At 44.1% G+C, this 18,657-nt stretch overlaps 1 protein-coding gene across 4 annotated transcripts in view; it reads left to right on the top strand.

Moving 5' to 3' along the window:
- Positions 1-245: 245 nt before the first annotated feature.
- Positions 246-18,657, top strand: part of LOC100983071 (ubiquinol-cytochrome c reductase complex assembly factor 1) — a 109,089-nt gene continuing 90,677 nt past the window's right edge. Inside the window, exon 1 of one of the 4 annotated variants that reach the window (XM_003831845.5) lies at positions 246-1,560. In XM_003831845.5, coding sequence (XP_003831893.1) covers positions 1,537-1,560 — 24 coding nt within the window. In that variant the 5' untranslated portion in view covers positions 246-1,536. The remainder of the gene's footprint in view (positions 1,561-18,657) is intronic. The other 3 variants (XM_003831847.5, XM_034947661.3, XM_034947665.2) reach the window with 3 other exon arrangements.

The following is an 18,657-nucleotide window of genomic DNA, read 5'->3' as shown; positions in this document are numbered from 1 at the left end:
TCTTCCTTTAGATTTCATCTTACATGTCACTTTCTTGGAGAGGCCTTACCAACCTAACTAAAGTAGCTCCCCAGTTTTAATTTTTTTCACTGGGTTCCTATGCCTCCCCCACCAGTCTAAGAACTCCATGAAGCCAGTATGTCTTGTGTTCAGCACATAGGGAAGACTCAATAGGTCTTTGTTGACTGAATGAAATGAAAGAAGTCCTTCAACATCCTGCCCCTCTGCTCCCTCAACCCCCAAAGCACCAGTACTTTGTCTTCTCTTCTCTTGGGATGTAATGGAAGAGGAGTCTTCTACCAAGGCCGTTCTCTGCCACTTTCCTCAAGAAGCTCCTTGCCTCTTTGATTGATTCTCCTGTATACTCTTTTTTTTTTTTTTTTTTTTTTTTGAGACGGAGTCTCGCTTTGTCGCCCAGGCTGGAGTTCAGTGCCCCAGTCTCAGCTCACTGCAACCTCTGCCTCCCGGGTTCAAGCGATTCCCTGCCTCAGCCTCCCAAGTAGCTGGGATTACAGGCACATGCCACCATGCCCGGCTAATTTTTTTCGTATTTTTAGTAGAGACGGGGTTTCACCATATTGGTCAGGCTGGTCTTGAACTCCTGACCTCAGGCAATCCACCTGCCTCGGCCTCCCAAAGTGTTGGGATTACAGGCATGAGCCACCGGGCACGGCCCTGTATACTCTTCACTAATCTTTTCCTATCAATATTCAAAGATGTTTCCCTTAAACAACCAACCAACCACAAATCCCAAAAGTTTCTTCCTCTACCAGGCTTCAGATTGGCACATGACCGCCTTCTTGCCTTGACTTTCAGGAGTCTGGTATCCCCCGTATTCTTTTATCTTAGTCTCCTTCTCTGGCTTTTTTTTTTTTTTTTTTTGAGACAGAGTCCAGCCCTGCTCTGTCGCCCAGGCTGGAGTGCAGTGGCGCGATCTCGGCTCACTGCAACCTCTGCCTTCAGAGTAGCTGGGATTACAGGCACACACCAACATGCCCGGCTACTTTCTTTGTATTTTTAGTTAGGGACGGGGTTTTGCCATGTTGGCCAGGCTAGTCTCGAACTCCTGACCTCAGGTGATCCGCCCGCCTCGGCCTCCCAAAGTGCTGGGATTACAGGCGTGAGCCACCGCGCCCGGTCTTCTGGCTCTTTCTAAAGATTGGGATTTCCTAAAGTCCTATTCTTTTCAACCTCCATTGAAAAGTGTTGGGGTGGAGTTTGGGAAGGAGGGGCTGAGGAGTGAGGCTGGGTTAGGTGGGGAATAAAGAGAGGGATATGAGAAGCCCCGAGGTCTGGGGTCAAGGAGACAGGCGTTGGGGAAGGATCTGAACCACTGTTACGTGTAGTGGGGTAGACAGCAAGGAGAGCGTGCCCGGGCACGACAGCCTGGTGCACAGCCGAGAAAACAACAGCGCGTGCGCGTAGCGACCTCTTTGCGCCTGCGCCCCCCTTGCCAGTCTTTCGCCGGCAAAAGGAGGACGTAGAAAAGGGGACACCGGAAGCTCACTCTTCACCCGGAAATGGTTATCGAGAAACATGGCGTTGCTGGTGCGAGTCCTTGTGAGTGAAGGAGTAATTTTCTACGGTAGCTCTCTGGGTCCCGGGTTGGAGTTCGACAAGGCAGGGCGGGAGGAATTGGAAGGAATCGCAGGAGGGAAGCCTGTGTTATAGCTAGGCTGAGTGGCCGCTTTTCCGTGGGGAAACTGAGGCAGCTTCCTACCTCTTCCTACCCCCGTTTTGACCTTAGCTCCCCCATCTTTCGAGAAGGGGAAGACTGACATCTGGCCTTTATTTGATGGGGTTTGCTTTTCCTTCCCTCCCCCATGTACCTGCTTCCCCTCAGGGAGAGGAGCATGTAGGACACTGATTGGAGTTTCAGGAGGCCGGGGTTCTAGTCCCTGACTGTCACTGATGCATAGTGACTTTAAGCAAGTCACTTTTGGGCCTCATTGACCCTATGTGAAAAACGAGGACATTTATCTCCTGCAGTCCCTTTAGATTCTGAGATTCTCAGGGTTTCTTTCATAGGTAATAAGTCAGTTCTTAACTGTACAGTTAAGTGGAATATAGATTATTAGATTGAAAGCTGCGTGAGAATTGGAGTCATGTCTGTCTCGGTCGTTTTCACTTTGCCTAGCATGGTGTCTGGCACATCATAGGTGTTAAATGATTACTTGTTGAATAAATGAATGAAGTAAGGAAAGACTACCAGACTCTTTAGCACCCGTGTGTGAAACTACTGCACCTCTTGAGATTTAGTCCTGACCCTTCTAGCATACTCTTTTCTCTAGGAATTAAAGGAGAAAAGAAAGTGGCAGCAGAAAAAACGTTAGGATACAGAGCTTAGTTTTTAATCATGGAGGGATGGGAGAGTGTATAGTTTTAGCGAGTCTTCAAAAACTGGGTCAAAGACACTGTTTTTCATAGTAGACATGGTCTATTCCTGCGTCTGGGTAACTTCTGAATTGTTATTTTACATTTGTGTTTTTAATCTTTTTATATATGTCTTACAAGGACGACAGTTTTACTTCTTGTATTCCTTGCCAGCCTAGCAGAGTGAGGTACCCTCGACTGCTGTTCAGTAAATATTTATTTGTAGAGTAGCCCCTCTACTGCCAGAAAGATTCACCTGGTGAAGTGATTGTTTGATTTCAGGCCAGAAATTGATTCAGAAATGAGTACTGGTGGGGAAATGGCAATTAGAATGTTCTGAATTTAGTGGTTTTTTGTTTTTTTTTTAATCCTTCCCCTGCCACCCTTTAGGGTTTTTTTTTTTTTTTTTTTTTTTTTTGAGGCAGAGTCTTGCTCTGTCACCGAAGCTGGAGTGCAGTGGTGCCATCTCGGGCTCACTGCAACTTCTGCTCCCGGGTTCAAGCAATTCTCCTGTGCCAGCCTCCCGAGTAGCTGGGATGACAGGCATGCACCACACCACACCTGACTAATTTTTGTATTTTTTTTTTTTTGAGATGGAGTCTCGCTCTGTCACCCAGGGTGGAGTTCAGCGGTGTGATCTCGGCTCACTGCAACCTCTGCCTCCTGGATTCAAGCAGTTCTCCTGCTTCAGCCTCCCAAGTAGCTGGGATTACAGGCGCCTGCCACCACACCTGGCTAACTTTTGTATTTGTAGTAGAGATGGAGTTTCACCATGTTGGCCAGACTGATCTCGAACTCCTGACCTCATGATCCGCCTCCTGCGGCCTCCCAAAGTGCTGGGATAACAGGCATGAGCCACTGAGCCTGGCCCAATAACTATCATTTTATAGGGCACTTACTACGTGCTAAGCACTTTAAAATACTTACCTAATCCTTATAACATCCCTTTGGAAAGGAGGGCGTGTTATTTCCTCTATTTTACAGATAAGAAAACTGAACCACAGAGAGGTATTCCTGGCCAGGTGCCGTGGCTCACACCTGTAATCCCAGCACATTGGGAGGCTGAGGTAGGTGGATCACTTGAGGCCAGGAGTTCAAGACCAGCCTGGCCAACGTGGTGAAACCCTGTCTCTACTAAAAATACAAAAATTAGCCAGGCCTGGTGGTGGGCGCCTGTAATCCCAGCTACTCGTGAGGCTGAGACACGAGAATTGCTTCAACCCAGGAGGCGGAGGTTGCAGTGAGCTGAGATTGTGCCACTGCAGTCCAGCCTGGGTGAAAGAGTGAAACTCTGTCTGAAAAAAAAAAAAAAAAGTATTCCTGAAACATTCTTGTTAGTCTTGCTTTATTTTTTCCTCTTTTTGTCTTGTCAGCCAATATTTTCCCTTCTCCAGTGATGGTTTTGGGAAGGAGGAGGAAACTAAAACACTGCTATTGTTGAATGACTACAGCAGAGAGCCTGGACATTTGATCAGTGGAACTGGACATGCTTATGGTTTTTATGAGTTGTCCTGGGCATTGCTGATCATTTCTGCTTTTCTTTGGAAATAGTAAAAATTGCAGAAAGCCACCCTGTACTTTAGAAAATTAAAAAAAAGTTGTGGTAAAATACATGTAACAAAATTTACCTTTTAAACTTTTTTTTTTTTTTTCTGAGACGGAGTTTTGCTCTTGTTGCGCAAGCTGGAGTGCAATGGCCTGATCTTGGCTCACTGCAACCTCTGCCTCCCGGGTTCAAGCGATTCTCCTGCCTCAGCCTCCTGAGTAGCTGGGATTACAGGCACGTGCCACTACGTTCAGCTAATTTTTTGTATTTTTAGTAGAAATGGGGTTTCACCATTTTAGCCAGGCTGATCTTGAATTCCTGACCTCAGGTGATCTGCCTGCCTTGGCCTCCCAAAGTGCTGGGATTACAGGCGTGAGCCACTGTGCTTGGCCACCTTTGAAACTTTTTAAGTGTACAGTTCTGTGGTATTGAGTGCATTTACATTGTTGTGCAATCTTTACCACCCTTATCCACAGAATTATTTTCATTTTATAAAACTGAAACTCTGAACCTATTAATAACTCTCTATAGTCTTTTCTCCCCAGCCCCTGGCAGCCACCATTCTACTTTCTGTCTCCGTGAGTTTAACTACTTTGTGTACCTCATATAAGTGGAATCATACAGTATTTGACCTTTTGTGACTGGCTTATTTCATTTAGCGTAATGTCCTCAAGATTCATCCATGTTGTAGCATGTGTCAGAATTTTCTCTTTTTTTTTTTGGAGATAGGGTCTCGCTCTGTCATGCATGCTGAAGTGTAGTGGCTCAATCATAGCTCACTGCAGCCTTGACCTCCTGGGCTCAAGTGATCCTCCCACTTCAGCCTCCTGAGTAGCTGGGACCACAGGCATGTGCCACCACGCCTGGCTAATTTTTTTTTCTTTTTTGTAGAGATGGGGTCTCCTTATGTTGCCCAGGCTGACCTTGAACTCCTGGGCTCAAGCAATCCATTGTCTCGGTCTCCCAAAGTGCTGGGACTACAGGCGTGAGCCACTATGTCCAGCCTGTTTAGTTTGTTGAGGAATTGTCCTACTGTTTTCCACAGCAGATACACTGTTTTACATTCTCACTAGCAGTGCACAAGGGTTCCAGTTTCACCACATCCTTGCCAACACTTGTTATTTTCTGGTTTTTGTTTGTTTGTTTTTGAGACAAGGTCTTGCTGTGTCACGCAGGCTGGAGTGCAGTGGCCCAATGACAGCTTACTGCAGCCTCCACTTCTGGGCTCAAGTAATCCTCTCATCTTAGCCTCCCGAGTAGCTGGGACTACAGGTGTGTGCCAACACACCCAGCTAGTTTTAAAATTTTTAGTAGAGAGGAGTTCTTGCTATGTTGCCCAGGCTGGTCTCAAATTCCTGAGTTTAAGTGATGCTCCTGCCTCGGCCTCTCGAAGTGTTAGGATTACAGGTGTGAACCACCACACGTGGCCTTATTTTCTGTTTTTTGACAATTGCCATTCTAATGAGTATGAAATGGTGTCTCATTGTATTATTGATTTACATTTCTCTAGTGACTAGTGATATTGGGCACTTCTTCATGTCTTTTTTCTTTTTGAGACAGAGTTTCACGCGTGTTGCCCAGGCTGGAGTGCAATGGCACGATCTCGGCTCACCGCAACCTCTGCCTCCTGAGTTCAAGTGATTCTCCCGCCTCAGCCTCCCAAGTAGCTGGGATTAGAGACCTGCACCACCACACCTGGCTAATTTTGTATTTTTAGTAGAGATGAGGTTTCCCCATGTTGGTCAGGATGGTCTCAAACTCCCGACCTCAGGTGATCCGCCTGCCTCGGCCTCCCAAAATCCTGGGATTACAGGCGTGAGCCACCACGCCCAGCCTTAAATTTTGTATTTTTAGTAGAGATGGGGTTTTGCTATGTTGGCCAGGCGGGTCTTGAACTCCTGACCTCAGGTGATCCACCCGCCTTGGCCTCCCGAAGTGCAAGGATTACAGGCATGAGCCACTGCATCTGGCAAGTTTTTCATATATTTTGAATATCAATCCCTCATCAGATATATGATTTGCATGTATTTTTCCTATCCTATGGGTTGCTGTTTCAGTCTGTTGATACTATTCTTTGATACACAAAAGTTTTAAATTTTCATGAAGTCCAACTTATTTTTTTTTTTCTTTTATTGCCCACTCTTTTTTTTTTTTTTGACAGGATCTTGCACTGTCACCCAGGCTAGAGTGCAGTGGCACAATCTAGACTCACTGCAGCCCCTGCCTCCCAGGTTCAAGCAATTCTCCTGCCTCACCCTCCCAAGTAGCTGGGATTACAGTCATGCACCAGCACACCTGGCTAATTTTTATGTTTTTAATAGAGAGGGAGTTTTCCCATGTTGGCCAGGCTGGTCTCAAACTCCTGGCCTCAAGTGATCTGCCCACCTCAGCCTCCCAGAGTGCTGGGGTTACAGGTGTGAGCCACCATGCCTGGCCTATTGCCTACTTTTTTGATATCATGTCCAAGAAATCATTGCAAAATCCAATGTCATGAAGCCATTCCCGTAAGTTTTCTTTTGAAAGTTGTATCATTTTAGGTCCTACATTTTGGTCTTTTATCCATTTTGAGCTAATTTGTGTACATGTTACAAGCTTTTACTATATTTTATGAGCTGTTTTCTTAGTGGCTGCCCTGGGATTACAATGAACATCTTAATTCATAACAGTCTTGTTTGGATTAATACGAACTTCATTTCAGTAATATGTAAAGACTTTCTTTCTATATAGCTCTGTTCCTTCCTGAACATTGTGTTATTGTCATCTAAATTACATCTTTATGCATTATATGTCTACCGATGTAGATTTATAATTATTTCTTCTTGTAGTTGTCTTTTAAATTAAAAAGAAAAAGAATTACAAACAAAAAATCCATTTGTACTGTATTTTTTATTTACCTAAACAGTTACCTTTACCAGTCTACTTTATTTCTTCATGTAGATTTGAGTTATTCTGTAGTTTCCTTTCATTTCAACCCGAAGGTCTGCCTTATTCTTGCAGGGCAAGTCTACTACTGACAAATTCTTTCCATTTTGTTTATCTGGGAAATCTTCATTTTTCCTTCACTTTCGAATAATAGTTTTGCTGGATATAGAATTCTTGTTTGAAAATCTTTGTCTTTCCTTGTTTTGACTATTTTATCCCACTGCCTTCTGGCTGCTACAGTTTCTGAGAAGAAATCAACTGTTAATGTTCTTGAGGATACTTTGTATATGATGAGTTTCTTCTCTTGCTCATTTAAAGAATCTTTGTCTCTTGGCAGCTTGCATATGATGTGTCTGTGGCTCTCTTTGTGTTTATCCTATTTGGAGTTAGTAGAGCTTCTTGGATTCCTAAATTACCATTTTCCATTATGTTTGGGATGTTTTCTGCCATTATTTCTTCAAATATTTTTCTGTCCTTTTCTTTCCTTCTGAGACTCTAATTATACATATATTGGTGTGTTTGATGGTGTCCCACAGTCTGAGGCTGTTAAATTTGTTCTTTTTTTTCTTTTTTTGTTTTTGCTTTTCATTTTGAGGCTACTAATTTGTCTTTATTGCTTTTTCTTTCTGTTCCTTGGACTGGATGATCTAAATTGACCTATCTTCAAGACCACTGATTATTTTCTTCTGCCTGTTCAAATCTGCTGTTCAGTCCCTCTGATGAGTTTTTCATTTTAGTTGTTGGACTTTTCAATTCTAGAATTTATTTTGTCTTTAAAAAAATAACTTCTCTTTCTGTTGATATTCTCTTTGGTGCCATCTTGGCTCACTGCAACCTCCACCTCCCGGGTTCAAGCGATTCTCCCGCCTCAGCCTTCTGAGTAGCTGGGATTACAGGTGCCTGCCACCATGCTCGGCTAATTTTTGTATTTTTAGTAGAGATGGGGTTTCACCATGTTGGCCAGGATGGTCTCAAACTCCTGACCTCAGGTGATCCCCCTGCCTTGGCCTCCCAAAGTGCTGGGATTACAGGTGTAAGCCACCACACCCGGCCACTTTCTTATAGTTCTTTAGACATATTTTCATTTAGATCTTTGAACATATTTGAAATAGTTAAAAATCTCTTTGTCTGCTGCCTGGGTTTTCTTAGAGACAGTTTCTATTGATTGCATTTTTCCCCCCTGTGTATGGGCCATACTTTATTGTTTCTTTGCATGTTTTATAACTTTTTGTTGTTGAAAACTGGACATTTTAAATAATGTGGCCACTCCGGAAATCAGATTGTTTCCCTTCCCAAGGTTTGTTGTTGTATTTTTGTTTAGTGACTTTTCTGAATTGATTCTGTAGTCTGTATTCTTTGTTGTTTGTGGCCACTGAAGTCTCTGCTTAGATAGCTTAGTGGTCAGGTAATGATTAAACAAATTTCTTTAAATTTCTGTTAAATTTCTTAAAATTCTGTTCTCACTGCCTGGAAGCAGTGAGTATCCCAGTTTCTCCTTTGGGGCTCTGTGTGCACGTTGGGATGTACCTATAACACTCTGCCAGGCATTCGATAACTCTGCCTTAATTTTCACTTCCTGCTATGCAGAACCTCAAGGTCAACCACAAGTAAGAGACATTCTTAGGTCTTTCCTGAGCATGTGCACAGCTTTGGGTATATGCACAGACCTGGGTATGTTCATGGCTTCCTAGATGCCCAGGAATATGTTGGGGCTTTTCTAAGCCTCTGTGGACATCTTATTCCTCAGCTTTTCCTTTAAAACTTTTTGGTTAGCCTGTTGTTTTCTCCACCTGTTAATCACTGCCTCAGGAAGCCATGAAGTCAAACAGTTACCTCTATTTGTTTTCAACCGGTGCTCCTGGGGAAAAGGTTTTTTCACACTGGGTGAGTTCTAAGACAGCCTTGAAATAGGACCTTCTAAGGAACTGTCAGACAGGTTGAATAATGCCAGTTCTTTTTTTTTTTTTTCGGAGTCAAGCTTCTTTTTTTTTTTTATACTTTAAGTTCTAGGGTACATGTGCACAACGTGCAGGTTTGTTACATATGTATACATGTGCCATGATGGTGTGCTGCACCCATTAACTCACCATTTACATTAGGTATATCTCTTTTTTTTTTGAGATGGAGTCTTGCTTTGTCGCCCAGGCTGGAGTGCAGTGGCGCAATCTCAGCTCACTGCAAGCTCCACCTCCCGGGTTCACGCCATTCTCCTGCCTCAGCCTCCCGAGTAGCTGGGACTACAGGCGCCTGCCACTATGCCCGGCTAATTTTGTTTTTTTTTTTTTTTGAGACGGAGTCTCGCTCTGTCACCCAGGCTGGAGTGCAGTGGCGCGATCTCGGCTCACTGCAAACTCCGCCTCCTGGGTTCACGCCATTCTCCTGCCTCAGCCTCTCCGAGTAGCTGGGACTACAGGCGCCCGCCACCACGCCCGGCTAATTTTTTGTATTTTTAGTAGAGACGGCATTTCACCGTGGTCTCGATCTCCTGACCTCGTGATCCGCCTGCCTCGGCTTCCCAAAGTGCTGGGATTACAAGCGTGAGCCACTGCGCCCGGCCACGCCTGGCTAATTTTTTGTATTTTTAGTAGAGATGGGGTTTCACCATGTTAGCCAGGATGGTCTCGATCTCCTGACCTTGTGATCCGCCCACCTCGGCCTCCCAAAGTGTTTGGATTACAGGCATGAGCCACCACACCCAGCCTAGGTATATCTCTTAATGCTATCCCTCCCCGCTCCCCCCACCCCACGACAGGCCCTAGTGTGTGATGTTCCCCTTCCTGTGTCCAAGTGTTCTCATTGTTCAATTCCCACCTCTGAGTGAGAACATGCGGTGTTTGGTTTTCTGTCCTTGTGATAGTTTGCTGAGAATGATGGTTTCCAGCTTCATCCATGTCCCTACAAAGGATATGAACTCATCCTTTTTTATGGCTGCATAGTATTCCATGGTGTATATGTGCCACATTTTCTTAATCCAGTCTGTCATTGTTGGGCATTTGGGTTGTTTCTAAGTCTTTGCTATTGTGAGTAGTGCCTCAATAAACATACGTGTGTGTGTGTCTTTATAGCAGCATGATTTATAATCCTTTGGGTATATACCCAGTAATGGGATGTCTGGGAATAATGCCAGTTCTTTGTAAGGCTTTGATGAACATCATCCCCATTCTGGAGTCAACTTGTCTCCTGAGGAGACTAGTTCCTTTAGTGGTTGTTGCTATTTAGAAACCACATCTGGGTGCTACATGCGCTTATTGCTACTGGAGTGTCATTGTCTGCAGGCCCTACCAGGATGTGGGTAGGAAATATATATATGTCTATATATATGCATAAACATGCATATATCTTTTTCTTTATATATTAAAAGCCCACACCAGTTATTCTAATCTATTCTAATACCACAGGGTTTGTTCTACTCTTTTGCGTTGCCATATTTGTTAACTCCTTTCTCTGATAGAAACCTGACCCCTCACCCTTAATGTATTTATTGATTTATTCAAATCTTTCCTGTATGTAATCAATCTTTTGAAAGCTCAGATTGAAAACTCCCAAAAAAGTGGGAGGAGGCAGTGTATAGGTAATTTTTTTTTTTTTTTTTTTTGAGACGAAGTCTCGCTCTTGCCCCCTAGGCTGTAGTGCAATGGCGCAATCTCAGGTCACTGCAACCTCCGCCTCCCGGGTTCAAGCAATTCTCCTGCCTCAGCCTCCGAAGTAGCTGGGACTGCAGGTGCCTGCCCTCATGCCCAGCTAATTTTTTTGTATTTTAGTAGAGACGGGGTTTCACTGTGTTGCCCAGGCTGGTTGCAAACTCCTGAGCTCAGGCAGTCCGCCTGCCTCGGCCTCCCAAAGTACTGGAGTAATTTTTTGTTATTGTTTGAGATGGGGTCTCACTCTGTCACCCAGGCTGGAGTACAGCAGCATGATCTCTGCCTACTGCAACCTCCGCCTCCCGGGTTCAAGCGATCCTTGTGCCTCAGCCTCCTGAGTAGCTGGGATTACCAGCATGCGCCACCATGCCCGGCTAATTTATATATATTATATATATATTTTTTGTTTGTTTGTTTTTTGAGATGGAGTCTCGCTCTGTCGCCCAGGCTAGAGTGCAGTGGTGCGATCTCAGCTCACTGCAAGCTCCGCCTCCCAGGTTCACGCCATTCTCCTGCCTCAGCCTCCCAAGTAGCTGGGACTACAGGCGCCCACCACCACACCCAGCTAATTTTTTGTATTTTTAGTAGAGACGGGGTTTCACCATGTTAGCCAGGATGGTTTCAATCTCCTGACCTCGTGATCTGCCTGCCTCGGCCTCCCAAAGTGCTGGGATTACAGGCGTAAGCCACCGCGCCCGGCCTATATTATGTATTTTTTAGTACAGACGGGTTTCACTATGTTAGCCAGGCTGGTCTCGAACTCCTGACCTCAAGTGATCCACCCACCTCAGCCTCACAAAGTGTTGGGATTACAGGCGTGAGCCACAAAGTGCTGGGATTACAGGCGTGAGCCACTATGCCCGGCCTGTATTCAGTAATTTTTGAAGGAATGGTTAAACATTCTCTTCTTCCCTCTGTGGAAATATCCTTTTGTATTATAGCATGCCACATTGTAACTGGAAGGAAAGTTTGTTACCGTAGTATCTGTTCTTTGGACTCCGGAATTGAGTTAGTATCCATGGCATTTGGAATATAGGCACCAGTGGTGACTTATAAAGTGGATTTCGGGTGGGCATGGTGGCTCATGCCTGTAATCCCAGCACTTTGGGAGGCTGAGGCTGAGGGATCACCTGAGGTTGGGAGTTCGAGACCAGCCTGACCAACATGGAGAAACCCCGTCTCTACTGAAAATACAAAATTAGCTGGGCATGGTGGCGCATACCTGTAATCCCAGCTGCTCGGGAGGCTGAGGCAGGAGAATCACTTGAACCCAGGAGGCAGAGGTTGCGGTGAGCTGAGATTGCGTCATTGCACTCCAGTCTGGGCAACAAGAGTGAAACTCTGTCTCAAAAAAAAAAAAAAAAAAAAAAAAGTGGATTTCATGTTTATAATTGATTTTCATTATTCACAGATTCTATATTTGTGAACTCACCTAGTTGCTAAAATTTATTTGAAACCCCAAAATCAATACTTGCAGCACTTTTGTAGTCACTTGTGGACATTTGCAGAGGGGTAAGAAATTTGAGCTGCCAATGTGTGTGTTCCTGGCTGAGATGGGTCAACATTCCGCCTTCTTGTTTCAGTTTTCATACTGTAACAAGTATTCTTTTAATGGCCTGTTTAGTGCCATATTTTTCGTATTTTTGTGCTTTTGTTGGTGAATCCCATCTTTAAAATGTCACCCAAGTGTAGTATGGAAACGCTATCTAGCATTGCTGAGTGCAAGAAGGCCACAATGTGCCTTATGGGAAAATATGTTTGTTAGGTAAATTTTGCTAAGTGAGTTATAGTGCTGTTGGCTGTGAGTTCCGTGTTAATGAATCAACAATGTATATTAAATAGGGTGTCTTTCAACAGAAACCAATAAAACAAGGTTATATATTGATTGGTTGATGAATGTTGTGACCAGAGGCTTCCAGGAACCTAAGTCTGGCATTTCCTTTAGAAGCAATGGTTCAGTATTTGCTAACTCAGTGTTTGTGGTGATTTTATGGTGAATAACTAGAATCCGCTACACCTGTAAATTGTTTTCTAGCTCATGAATGAGCCAAGGAAAATACTATGTATCTTAAAAAACCACATGCAGAAACAGGCCTGTCAGTGGACTGATTAAAGGGTAGTCAGTACAAGAGGTGGTATGTCAGAATGTTTTGAAATACTGATGTAAAAATCACTGCAATTAACAATGTGCACGGGAAACGAAAACATGAAGCCTATCTTAAAAATTTTGGTTTTGGCCAGGCATGGTGGCTCACACCTGTAATCCCAGCACTTTGGGAGGCCGAGGCGGGCGGATCACAAGGTCAGGAGATCAAGACCATCCTGGCGAACATGGTGAAACCCCATCTCTACTAAAAATACAAAAAATTAGCTGGGCGTGGTGGCGGGCGCCTGTAGTCCCAGCTACTTGGGAGGCTGAGGCAGGAGAATGGCGTGAACCTGGGAGGTGGAGCTTGCAGTGAGCTGAGATTGCGCCACTGCACTCCAGCCTGGGCAACGGAGCGAGACTCCGTCTCAAAAAAAAAAAAGAAAAAAATTTTTTTTTTGGTTTTGAAGTGTTGGAAAGGCAAAATGGCAATAAAACTAGTTCCCACTTAGTAACAGTGCATTTATCTTAAGTTAAAGGAATAATTTTTGCCATTGGGAGTGGCTATGAATGTCTTTTGAACTTGGGAGAAGTTGAGATGTGCTAATTGTTATAGGCCTAATATATTAGTACCTTAAGAGAGAGATAAGTACTTCCACAGATTTATATTTATAGATGAAGTGGTGGAAGAGGTGGAAAGGAAAAAGGACGAGTAGAGGTCGACATGGTGGCTCATGCCTGTAATCCCAGCACTTTGGGAAGCCGAGGCCGGTGGATCACCTGAGATCAGGAGTTTGAGACCAGCCTGGCCAACATGGTGAAACCCCGCCTCTACTGAAAATACAAAAATTAGCTGGGCGTGGTAGCGCGCCGCTGTAGTCCCAGCTACTCGGCAGGCTGAGGCAGGAGAATTGCTTGAATCCAGGAGGTGAAGTTTGCGGTGAGCCGAGATTGCGCCACTGCACTCCAGCCTGAGTGACAGAGTAAGACTCCATCTCAAAAAAAAAAAAAAAAAAAAAGGACTGAGTAGAGCCAGTAGAACCAGAAGCTGACATCTAGACAGATTTCTTTTCTTTTTTTTTTTTTTTGAGTGGAGTCTTGCTCTGTCACGCAGGCTGGAGTGCAGTGGCCTGATTTTGGCTCACTGTAATCTCTGTCTCCCCAGTTCAAGCGATTCTCCCTGCCTCAGCCTCCCGAGTAGCTGGGATTACAGGCACCTGCCACCATGTCCGGCTAATTTTTGTATTTTTAGTAGAGATGGGGTTTTGCCATGTTGGCCAGGCTGGTCTCGAACTCCTGACCTCAGGTGATCTGCCCGCCTATGGTCTCCCAAAGTGCTGGGATTACAGATGTGAGCCACTGCGCCCGGCCTAAAGAGATTTCTTGAAGCAATTGAGCTTATAGTTTGGGTTGGAGTGAAGAGGAGAGTCCCAGAGGAAATTACTACAAGGGAATTAGCATGTGTGGAGTGAAGCAGTGATTCCCAAACCAGAGAATCTGAGTCAGGTGTTGAAACTGTTGAGTGGAAAACACAGTAAGTATTATGAGTTTAGAGGGGTCCAGTTGGTAAAGACCAGTAAGGACCAGGTGTTTAAGTTTCAATAAAGAGGTCCTTGGAAACCACTGCAAGCTTTTGAGAAAGGGAATAAATGCCAGATTCCAAACAATATTTTAAGAAAACAGTTTTTGCTTCTCTGGCAGTTTGCTGGGGAAAGCAGGGCTTGTATAATTCGGTAACAGTTGTTCATAACAGTGATGCCTTTAGTTGTGTTTTTCTGTTATCAAAGTGCTTTTAGGAATGTTCCTGGGAACACTCCTGTGAGATAGCTTTTATTATTCCCATTTTTCATAAGGGAAAATGGAGGCCCAGATTGTTGAGTAACCAGTTCACAGCTATTTGATGGCAGACTTGGGATTACCCTTTCTGTTACACTTCAGTGGTTTCAATTAAGGATTTGGACAAGAATTGTTGTAGGATTGGCGAAGGAAAGAACAGCTGATTGTTCCTTTCTTCTAATAAGAACTGATTTAAAAGTATTGGCCTAAGACCAACCGGAGCCAAAATTACAGAGAAAAGTTTTGTTGACATTGGAAATTACATGATGAAATTCTTCAGAAAATCTTCCAAAAGTTTGCATTGTTTCAACTTGTAATTTCCTCTTGCTCCCCCTGCACCCTCCCCCCGCCTTTGGCCCTGAATCTGAAGCAGTTTCCTCTTATCCCATAGTTAACATTTTTAGTACAGGAACATCTGACATTGAATGTTTCTGGTAAATCTGTCAGTGTTTGTAAAACAAAACACCAGTAACTGTCTCTCACTTGGAAAACCATTTCAACTGATCCAACCGCAGCTCAAATAAAATATTTTTAGCTCCACTTTTCATTTGAAATTTAAGGTGCTGTAAGTGGCAATTATACAATTTTAGAACTGTGAGACACTTTAGAAAGCATCTGTAGGTTTAAAAATTTAATGCCTTTCTCCACCCCACCTCAACCTGTTTCTACTCGAGGAAGTGGAGATTCAGATTCAACTTAATATTGTGCTGAACATACTGCAAGGTACATTTGTTAATTTTAAAGAAAATCCTGAGAAGTGGGGATTTTGTCTTTATTTTTGATAAAAAGAGACAACCAAGGCTCACAGAGGTGATTATCTAATATGTAGCTTCTGAACAGTACTTCCTGCCTTTAGTTATGTGGCACTTTCCACAATATGCTGTTTTAATTGGTTCCAGACCAGGTCATATAGTGTTAGAGCTAGAAGGTACCTTGCAGATATTCTACCCTTTCATCCCATAAATGAGCAAGGATTCTAGAGTTGGGTTGTCTGGGTTCATATCTTAATCCTGCTGTTAGAACTATGTGACATTGGGAGGTTGCTTATCCTCTCCATGCCTCAGTTTCCTTTTTTGTATAAATGGGATAATGATATACCTACATGAGTGGTGATTGTGAAGTTTAAATGAGTTCATATATGTAAAGTACCAGAAAAGTGCCTGCCATCAAATGCTCATTAAGTGTTCCTCATAATTGCTATCAGGAAACTGAATGTCACAGAGGTTAAATTACTTGTAAAGATAATGTTAGAGTAGCTGAATTTAAACTAGAATCTTTGACTCCTAGTACAATTGTCCCCAAGTATCCCTGGTCCTTTGGTTCCAGGACCTCCCTCGGATAGCAAAATCCATGGATGCTCAAGTCCTTGATACGAAGTGGCATAGTATTTGCATATAACCTATGTATATTCCCCCATGTACTTTAAATAATCTCTAGATTACTTACATTTAATACAATATAGGTGCTATGTAAATAGTTGTTATACTGTATTATTTAGGGAGTAGTGATGAGAAAAAAAAGTCTACATGTTTAGTATGGCATGTTTTTTTCCTGATTTTTTTTTCTTTTTTCTTTTTTTTTTTTTTTTGAGACAGTCTCGCTCTGTCACCCAGGCTGGAGTGCAGTGGCGTGATCTTGGCTCACTGCAAGCTCCGCCTCCCGGGTTCATGCCATTCTCCTACCTCAGCCTCCTGAGTAGCTGGGATTACAGGCGCCCACCACCACGCCTGGCTAATTTTTTTGTATTTTTAGTAGAGAAGGGGTTTCACTGTGTTAGCCACGATGGTCTCGATCTCCTGACCTCGTGATCCGCCAGCCTCGGCCTCCCAAAGTGCTGGGATTACAGACGTGAGCTACCGCGCCCGGCCTGATTTTTCTTTTTTTTTCTTTTTTTTTTTTTTTTGAGACAGAGTCTCCCTCTCTATCGCCCAGGCTGGAGTGCAGTGGCACAATCTCTGCTCACTTGCAACCTTCACCTCCTGGGTTCAAGTGATTCTCGTGCCTCAGCCTCCAGAGTAGCTGGGACTACAGGTGCACGCCACCATGCCCGGTATTTTTTTCCTGAATATTTTAATCTGTGGGTGGCTGAATCCATGGATGCAGAACCCATGGCTGTGGAGGGCTGACTGTGTTATACATTATGCTTGGCAAAGGATTTTCAAGCAATTTATGTATCTGGTCCTCATTATGGCCCTATAAGGTCTACAGGTCAAGTGAAGAAAACCCTCAGATCCCTAGAGTTGGTTCCTAAAATTAAGATTTCCAGTGCTGTGTACATGGCTATCATTTATACAGTGGAATGTATTTCAGGTTCATAAAATAAAGCAGACTTCTTATTTAGCAAGAGAGAGCTATCCCTTTCTCCAGCCTAGCCTCTCACTTTGGCCAAGAGACCTTTCTGAAGTGAGCTTCATGTTAGAGGGAAAACGTGAATCTCAGTTTTAGCTTGAACAGCCATTTAATCTCTCTTGTCTTGGAAATCAAGTTGCCCACGTGTGTTTTCCCACTGCAAAACTTCTACCCTAGTTTCCTTCTCCTTTTGGGGATGATGATGATCTCAGCATTGCTTACTATAAAGGGATTCTATGAAGATCAGGTAAGTAAGTCAGTGTTTATGAAAACACATTGTAAGCCAGGCACAGCTATGCAAGCCTTTAGTTCCAGCTACTTGGGAGGCTGAGGTGGGAGGATCACTTGAGCCCAGGCATCAGGCATTTGAGGCTGTAGTGTGCAATGTTAGCACCATGACTAGGCACTGGACTCCAGCCTGGGGAATGTAGTGAGACCCTGTCTCTTAAAAAAAAAAAAAAAAAAAAAAAAAGGCCAGGCACAGTGGCTCACATCTGTAATCCCAGCATTTTGGGAGTCCGAGGTAGGTAGATCACTTAAGGTCAGCAGTTTAAGACCAGCCTGGTCAACATGGTGAAACCCTGTCTCTACTAAAAATACAGAAATTAGCCCTATGTGGTGGCTCATGCCTGTAGTCCCAGCCACTTGGGAGTCTGAGGCGTAAGAATCGCTTGAACCCAGGAGGTGGAAATTGCAATGAGCTGGGATCATGGCCCTGCATTCCAGCCTGGGTGACAGAGCGAGACTCAGCCTCAAAAAAAAAAAAAGACATTGCAAACTGTAATTTGAATTATAATCTAATCATAAAATGCCAGAAGTCTGCTTATTTTGTTTCTCTTCCCAGAGGGAGCCCGTGCCCACTGCTTGAGTCACCTATTACCAGAATTATTTTAGTCTGTGGAATCAGTAGTAGGCAGTGGTTTATCTTATCCTTGGAGAAATGAGCATGTGGAGGCTTGGTCTTGGTCCCATTTTGGAAGTTCTTCATTCATGTGATACCCCATTCTGGCAGGATTTCTAAACTTAGGTACTAAAGGCCAGATCTGGAATGGTCCTGAGTGTAGTCGCTTCTGTCCCTGTGGAATTAGAGTGTGCCACCCTCCTGGCCTGTGGCTGCAACCCAGATATGATATTGTGAGAGAAGAAATATATATTTGGTCTTTATCCCTGGTTGCTGGCACAGAGCTCTTGAAACCCTTGCAGAGTGATTGGGGTGAGAGGAATGGTTTTTTTTTTTTTATTTATAATAAGCCCCTTTCAACCATACATGAGTTTATGGGTTTTTTTTGTATAGCCGGGGGTCTCGCTTTGTTGCCCAGGCTGGTTTCAACCTCCTGGCTTCAAGTAATCCTGCTTCAGCCTCTCAAAAGTGCTGAGATAATAGGAGTGAAGGCATGAGCTGCTATGCCCGGCAGTGAGTTTATGTTAATAAGGTGACTCTTGGAGGGTAGAGGCTGGTTGCTAGAGGAACAAATATGTGTGTAGAAGGTTGGAACTTGTAGCTTCTCCCACTCCTCCCTGACTTTTGGAAGGGGAGAGGGGCTGGAGATTGAGCTGATCACCAGTGATCAGTGATAATCAATCATGTCTACGTAATGAAGCCTCCATAGAAATCCTTGGGTTTGGAGAGCTTCTAGGTTAGTAAACACATCAAAGTGTAGGGAGGGTGGCACACCCGGAGAGCAAGCTCCCACCCAGTACCTTGTCTTTTGCATCGCTTCCATTTGGCTGTTCCCGAGGTGTATCCCTTATAATAAACTGATAAAAGTAAGTGAAGTGCCTCCCCGAGTTGAGCCATGCTAGCAAATTATTGAATCTGAGGAGGCAGCTGTGGGAACCTCCAATGTATGGACAAGTTGGACAAAAGTGTGAGTAACCTGGGGACCCACTACTTGTGATGGGAG

The sequence above is a fragment of the Pan paniscus genome, chromosome 21 (assembly GCF_029289425.2).
Source record: "Pan paniscus chromosome 21, NHGRI_mPanPan1-v2.0_pri, whole genome shotgun sequence".
In the NCBI taxonomy this organism is placed as follows: domain Eukaryota; kingdom Metazoa; phylum Chordata; class Mammalia; order Primates; family Hominidae; genus Pan; species Pan paniscus.
This window is presented reverse-complemented; position numbering and strand designations above follow the sequence as displayed.